The sequence below is a fragment of the Gadus morhua genome, chromosome 14 (assembly GCF_902167405.1).
Source record: "Gadus morhua chromosome 14, gadMor3.0, whole genome shotgun sequence".
Lineage (NCBI taxonomy): Eukaryota > Metazoa > Chordata > Actinopteri > Gadiformes > Gadidae > Gadus > Gadus morhua.
In genome coordinates this window covers 2,376,926-2,384,402 of record NC_044061.1, presented here as the reverse complement: position 1 = coordinate 2,384,402, position 7,477 = coordinate 2,376,926, and the positions used below count along the sequence as shown (strand labels likewise).

Here is a 7,477-nt window from a genome sequence, read left to right as displayed (position 1 = left end):
GTCCCGCTCACGTTAGCCGCGTCACAACAAGACAACGCGAGGGGAGAGACGCACTTCACCAAAGTCCCTCCCCCGTCTCTTGATTGGCCGAGGCGGAAGCAGAGTGAGTCCTCCTCACCGCTCAGATAGCGGCCAAACGATCCAGCAGGGGGCGCTGCACAACAGTTCAGAACCTGACAATACACCACGAGATGTTTGTTTTATTTTATAAGGCTACAGCTTAGACGGCTTTATGTGTGTCGGAGTTTAGACACACACCCAAAAGCCTCTGCAGGTATCTTTCTCTCTACTGTAGAGAAAGACACAGTGGACGTAAAAATCAATTAGAAACATTTGTAAGTGTACACTTTTATTAAAACCTACACGTTATACAATTATAACCCTACTAGATGGGATTTATTTGGCTGACAGCAGTTGGTGGTCCAATATTGTTGTGCAATATTTTAAAAACTCAGTTTTTAGTTTCAAGGAAACGACTAATTCATGTAAAGCAATGTTGGTCCAATCCGTGTTAATTGAATAGTAGAGATGAGTCTTCTGGGCGAGGCGTGGCCAGGTAGGCTTCAGGGGGCGTGGCCAGGAAAGGTGTAGCCTGCAGGGGGCGGAGCCTCGAACAAAACAAGTTTCGCTGAAACTTAATTTTTAACTTTGTTTTCATTAAATAAAGGAAGGGCATCGGTCTTCTTCGGAGCACACACCCGCATGTTACCTTTCACTTTTTAAGAATCACAGGTATAATGAAAACGAAGTAATTAGGTCCTATTAATCTACTACTCGGTAGTAGTAGTAACAGGTGGTTAACTCACATTCCTTCCCGTCTATTATAAATTTTTTTAGTTTTGTCAGAAGGGAGAATGGCAGACAGGAGTAGACACCCGGAGGATGATGGTTATACCGACCGTAGGAAGAGGGACGCCACACACGAAACACCGAAATCTGAGTTCGACAGAGACCGAACCGGGAGAGAGTTCCACGGGTCCGACGTGCCCCATGCTGACAGACACGGCCGAGACGAAGCACCCTCGAGAGGGTAAGACCCTCCTGGTGCTGAAAACTCATACAGATCAGTTCGATGTGTCTAGTCTTAATCTCGTATTGCATACATTTATATTATTTCTCATCAAACGTGTTGTTTCTTGCAGCTCTCAGGAGACTCCAGTCTTTCCTTTTAAAGAAGAGTATGACGACCACAGACAGGCGCTCTACAACCTCAGATACATCTTATCCAGCAGAGGCGAGTGGACCTTCCGTGAATAATGCTGGCAGGATTGTATCATAAAGTTAGGCCATAGGACATTTGAACTTTAAAATAGACGTGTTTAACTATTTAATACGACAATACGTCCAACAACATTCTTGATAAATCAAAACTAGGTAAATTGGTCTTCTTGGTATGAACAATATAAATCAAGATACTTGTATTGAGCAGGAGTTTAAATATATATTCCCTTTCAGAAAGACATCAAACCTGGTTCCATTCCTTGTCTGTAAAATCCTTTATTTTCTATTTTACTAATAGTAAGCCTCCAAAATGTTCCTCCTAGGGTTCACCTAGCTATCTTTGTTGTGTACAGGGAATGGGTTAACCTAGTGATTGTCAGTGCTTGGCGCTTGGTTCTATGAACATCCTTACTGTACCGACAGAGATATATTGTCGTTTCTCTTTCTCCTGACAAATGTACTTATTGTAAGTGGCTTTGGATAAAAGCGTCCGCTAAACACCCTCAATGTAAACGTAAACCCCTTCCCCACCCGCTGCTCTCCCGGTCCAGGTCTGTGCCAAATCCTGGAGGTCTTCGTGAACCTGCTGCTGGTCATCTGTGCAGGGGTCCCCTACAGCAACAAAGGGGGCTACGTGGACCTAGCGAGCCTGGGCTCCCTGTACCACTACTACTACGGCGGCGCCAACGCCTTCACCGGGACGGACATCGCCCGCGTGCAGGAGCTGGACGTGATGTTCCACCAGCTGAAGACGCCCCCCTACGCCTTCACCATGGCCTGCGGGGGGGCCCTGATGGCCTACGCGTGCGGCCTGCTCGCTCTGGGGGTGTTCCGGATGTTCTACCGCTGCCCCCCCCTGCTGCTGGGCGAGGCCCTGCTGAATGCCCTCATCGGGCTGGGCTACATCCCCTCCCTGGCCTTCTACTTCATCAAGCTGAAGGAGACGTACGACAGCCCGGTGTGTAAGGAGAGGGAGAGGATGTACGCCAGCAAGGGCCACGAGGGCTTCAAGTGCCAGTACAACGGGGCCGATATCGCGGGGGGGCTCTTCGGGGTTCTGGGCGTGGTGGTCTTCCCCGTAGGAGCGGTGTTGGCCATCCGGGCGTTCAGGTCGGTACGGCAGAGGAGACGCTCGAAGGAGTTAAGGGATGGCCCCCGACCGGAGGAGAGAGGTAACTACGTCTGAGGAGATGGAGAGGAGAGGAGAGGAGAGGAAGGGAGAGGAGAGGAGAGGAAGGGAGAGGAGAGGAGAGGAGAGGAGAGGAGAGGAGAGGAGAGGAGATGAGAGGAGAGGAGGTGCTCTGGAGGAGAGGAGAGGAGATGAGAGGAGAGGAGGTGCTCTGGAGGAGAGGAGAGAAGATGAGAGGAGAGGAGGTGCTCTGGAGGAGAGGAGGTGCTCTGGAGGAGAGGAGAGGAGAGGAGATGAGAGGAGAGGAGGTGCTCTGGAGGAGAGGAGAGGAGAGAAGATGAGAGGAGAGGAGGTGCTCTGGAGGAGAGGAGAGGAGAGGAGAGGAGAGGAGGTGCTCTGGAGGAGAGGTCACCACGTCTGAGACGCAGTACTGAGAAGGAGGAGAGTGGAGGTTGTTACAGAGAACAAAGCGCACACAGATCAACACCATTATGCATCTATTTTAAATTGTAATAACTTTCTTAGTTCATGTTTTATAATTCAATTTTATGTTTGTTAATTGCTGTTGTTGTGGTATCGGTGCCGTTTCTGAGCCCTTCCTTATGTTACTGTTCATTATGTTTACTGTGACGTCCCTGGTGAATCAATTCTTTAAGAGTTTTATGATTGATCTGGAGAGTAAATCCTTTCTCACACAACAGAATCGATAATGCTGAAGGGAAAAATGCAGGGACTTTTTAATAGTTATTTTGTTAATAAACATTGCCACCTTATTAAGTCCTTGTCAACCTTCTTTTGGAACGTCAAATCCAATATTCCGAATCACACGTTGGGAATGACTACAGGGTAATCAAAAAAGGAATTCTGTATACACAATGAAGGTATTTCATGCTGCATGTATTTGTATTACTTGGCTTAAATGTAAAGCCTTATCTACGTAATACAGCCTTCTAAAAGTGAAGGATGGCAGCATCCAATACATCACCTTCAATGAGGTATAGCTGAAACTGCAATTTATTCACCATAGAAATTGTACCTTCATGCTGGAATGAAACAGAGTACACTTATCAGAAGAAAACAGCAGACTGCTCAGTATGACAGGTGGTTCATGTTTTAATGCTTCACAAGAAACAAAGGTGGAATGTGCCGATGTAGATGCATTGATCTGACTAACTAAGGCTTTTTTGGTCGTACATGTCATTCCCCATCCAGACATGTTCTGAATGCTGCAGCTAAGCAACGTAGCATATAGAACTCTTCATTGGCAAAGTGTGACTCGTCTTTCAAGACTGCTGCTCAGAAACCAAACATGGCAGACGATGCAACCTTCTTTACACACACACGTGCACTGACATGAGCACACACACACACACACACACACACACACACACACACACACACACACACACACACACACACAAACGTACGTACATACACATAGATATGACATGCACACCATAATTCACTTTTTCTTATCTTAAGAAGTATAAGAAATATATATTTTATGTTGTAGGTAAGGTAGCGCAAAACAAAATACATACATAGAGATGACAATTTGCATATTTATGTAAGGGAACTCCCATTCTCAGTGGCGCACAATATCAGGTCAAATAAAACAAGTCCTTTCTTTCGGCATTTACTAAGGTTTGCAGTGAAGGAAATGCAATGAAAGTGAAAATGTTCGAGGTGTGCAAATGTGTGCAAAGTCACTCCACGGTGGAAGGACCCTGGCAGAACGAATGCAACTCATGTGTGAGAACGTATCTCATAGGTAGGGAATTGTTCTTACAAACTCATGTTTCCTGCAGGAAGGCGCTCTTGTGAATCACTACTACGTGGTATTGTGCTTCGTTGTCTCGAAGCAACATGAGAAGCGCCGCCCTCCTCGTCATATGATGCTGTCTTTGTTTATTGGTAGCGGTCATTTGATACCAACGGATTCACAAGTGTTGATCCCCAACATATAGTACACACCTGCTAAACTCTCAGGTTCCTCCTTTTCTTCCTATTCCCCTATTACTACCAGCATATCTAAAAAAAGATACACACCGACCAAGTTTGCACTGAGTTTCTTTGAAAAGTTACCCCATTGTAACAGTGAAACAGCTTCGTGAAAGAGTTCCAGAATGAAACTGTGACATGGCTCAGGAAAACCATCCTAACTTTGATTAACTCGCTGCTGAGAATCCCTTACACATAGTTCACTCATGTTTTCTCAATAAATGTATTAATTTTGATATAGATTCTGTTATGATTTGATTAATCAGCACACAATATAAATTGCAAACAAATAGCACAACTTTGAGCGATTTCTAAACCCAGATTGTGTTAACAATATTCGGTTCCATAGGTTCATAAAAATGGTCTCTTCATATGAATCCCGCATTGGCTACATTCTCTTTAAAAGGACATGATATGTTCAGCAGAGACTGTGCATATTAGGAAATTAACACAACATTGATAAATATATACATGACTTTGAATATAATCCTTTTTTTCGAAATACAAAGTGCTTTGAACAGTGTGAAATATATTTTTTTGAGGATGCTTTGAAATTAAAAATTAATAAGGCTTAAGGACCCAGTCCTAGTTAGATAAATTGTTGTCATAAGGTGGAAAGATGAGAGACAAATACTAAAATAATAATTCATAATGTAATGTAAGGTAAGTGGACTATTTACATTATTGTTTGAAACCTCCAGCCGACAACAACAGAACGCTAAGGCCACTACTCTACGATTTTGTACTGGCAAATTAAAATGTGTATCGGTAAGTAATCAACAGTATTTGGCACGATTGAGCTGTTAAGCAATGGTATGTCCCCACTAATGTAGGTAGTAAAGTCATTATAGTTGGTAATAGGTTGCCAATATGCTTGGTAAGATATTCCCTCAGGACTTAAGTATAGTATGGTTGACATCTAAGTACATGCAGAGAGTTATCAGCAACTAACTCAAATAGACGTAATACTAGTGTCAGAACATCACACCTTTCATAAGAAGAGTATCAGTTCTATAACAGATGGCTGTCAGCAGGTTAGATCTGAAGTAGCAGTTTACAGTATCGATCGGTTGGTTTGAGCCCCTCTGGTCGACGCGAACCCTGCTACCCTCACCTGTCCTCTGAAACGAAGGAACCTCTCACCAGAAAACAGACGTGGCTCTTTGGAACACGTGTAAAACAGCCCAGCATGACGATGAACCAAAATAAACTCATTCCACGACTGCAGCTCCTGTCAGTTCCTTACTAGTATCTCAGCCATGGATCGACTCTAACTTATATGCAGTGCTTCTGTGTTTTTAATGAGTGAGGTACCAATATTAAGATGTTACTTGTTTGTCACTCATTAGTAGTTAATTACTCTGTACACCTCTGACACACTGTTGGGGCGGTCTCAAGGTGGCCCACACACGTCGATCTGTGTGAAGGGAGATCTCACCAGATCTGAAGAGGCACATGTAAAATACTATTGTTCTTCTCTCGCTCAACAGTAATGAAACACCTGGCTATCCGCCGAGAGGTGCTGTGAAAGCACTACACCTACTTCTATCCATATCTTAAAAACATCAGCATTGTTATCCCATGGTACCAGAGTTGATGGTGAATAAAGATTTCAGTTCCACTCCCCCACCTGAATTGGTGGGGGGGTGGAACAGGTTTCAGTACTCTTAAAGCTATGACTCACTCTGCCTGTGAACTCCAGTTGTAAATATATGTTCCTCACACCCAAGAATAACTTAATGTATTCTTCACTAATCAACACCTTTATCACACACTACATTTTTTTCAAATTTACGTTGGATTTATAGAACTCAATGTATACAGATATTTGTTTTAATCTCTTGTCTGTGTTTTGGCTGCTTGATTGAAACTCCACCTGGATTATTTGATTCAGAGCTGAATGCTGAAACCATCTCTGGCACCTTTTGTCATTACAGATGACTTGACTTAGTCCAATAAATTAAAAAAAAAAAAAAAAAGCTATTTATTCTTCTATTTCTGTTATTTGATGAATTGGTTAATTTTTTACACTTTTGCATTTGTAAATGTTTCTGTTCAACCAATGTGTGCAATTATTTTAACTTAATATTTAGTTTTACCTCTTCATGTTCTGGTTAAAACCTTCCGTTGCATCGTGTTGTTCTAAGTGTTCCATCCACCAACAGCACCCATATACTCTCTCGTATGTCAACCTCACCCAGTCACTCTCTCGTGCAAATTTCCTTGGCAATACAATAATTCTAATTCTGATTATGAGGTGAAGAGTTACTTTGCAGAACTGAGAGACCAGAAACCCCCATCAAGGCTTTAAGGGCTCTTCTGTCTGACCCTCACTGCTGTACCTGGTGTGTGTCCAGGGCCGTCGGACTGCGGGGACAAAGGGGACAGTTGTGGGGGGGCCCAAGGCAGAGGGGGGGCCCATGACAAAAAAACAAAAACATTTTTTTATTTTTTTTACCTTTTGGCCAGTCCCCCCCCCCCGTCAACAATCGCCCCGGACCCCCCCCCCCCCGGTCAACAATCGCTCCGGACCCCCCCCCCCCCCCCCCGTCAACAATCGCCCCGGACCCCCCCCCCCCCCGTCAACAATCGCCCCGGACCCCCCCCCCACGGTCAACAATCGCTCCGGACCCCCCCCCCACGGTCAACAACCTGGCGCAGGGGGGCCCATCAGTACCTATAGTATAGGGGCCCAGGATTTGGTGCTACGGCCCTGTGTGTGTCGACCAGTATACAGTCAGAACATCGTTCCTCTGCTGCCACAAGACGAGGCGGGAAGCTCTGGAGAACAAAGTCCAGTGTTGGACCGGCCATGTAACGCTTTTGAGCCTCTGCGGTAGGCACTTTATCCTCTCCTCTCCGGTCCTGCGTCCCTTGGGGAAGGACGTTCCAGGACAACAACGTGTGTTTTGTTTACGCGCCATAAACTTACTTTACAAGTAAAGGGAAATGTTGCTGATATTTTTTGCTATGTTTGATCAATGTACCCAAGAGTCGAACGTGTCCTGTAAGGATGTCCCACTCTCTCTATATATATATAATATAGCCAGCCTTCTTTCCACAATGGACCTTCAAGAAAAGTGGTGGACGCCACTTCAACACGTTCTAGTTCTTTAACCTATTTCC

At 44.6% G+C, this 7,477-nt stretch overlaps 1 protein-coding gene across 3 annotated transcripts; it reads left to right on the top strand.

Annotated features, from left to right (window-relative positions):
- The first annotated feature begins 8 nt into the window (after positions 1–8).
- Positions 9–2,468, top strand: marveld3 (MARVEL domain containing 3). Of its 3 annotated transcripts, none has more exons than XM_030376891.1 (4): positions 9–103; positions 838–1,030; positions 1,143–1,234; positions 1,773–2,468. In XM_030376891.1, exons 2-4 carry the CDS (start codon positions 855–857, stop codon positions 2,405–2,407), a joined length of 903 nt encoding a protein of 300 aa, XP_030232751.1. In that variant the 5' UTR covers positions 9–103; positions 838–854; the 3' UTR covers positions 2,408–2,468. The 3 variants fall into 3 exon arrangements, with proteins under 3 accessions (XP_030232751.1, XP_030232750.1, XP_030232749.1); XM_030376890.1 differs by lacking the exon at positions 9–103 and adding an exon at positions 567–732; XM_030376889.1 differs by lacking the exon at positions 9–103 and having other exon boundaries at positions 567–1,030.
- Positions 2,469–7,477: the final 5,009 nt, after the last annotated feature.

Excerpts from the sequence above, each read along its gene's own strand:
- marveld3 (XM_030376891.1), top strand. The coding sequence starts at position 855 with ATGGCAGACAGGAGTAGACACCCGGAGGATGATGGTTATACCGACCGT. Across the intron at positions 1,031-1,142 it reads GACGAAGCACCCTCGAGAGG|CTCTCAGGAGACTCCAGTCT; the intron begins GTAAGACCCTCC and ends TGTTTCTTGCAG. Across the intron at positions 1,235-1,772 it reads ATACATCTTATCCAGCAGAG|GTCTGTGCCAAATCCTGGAG; the intron begins GCGAGTGGACCT and ends CTCCCGGTCCAG.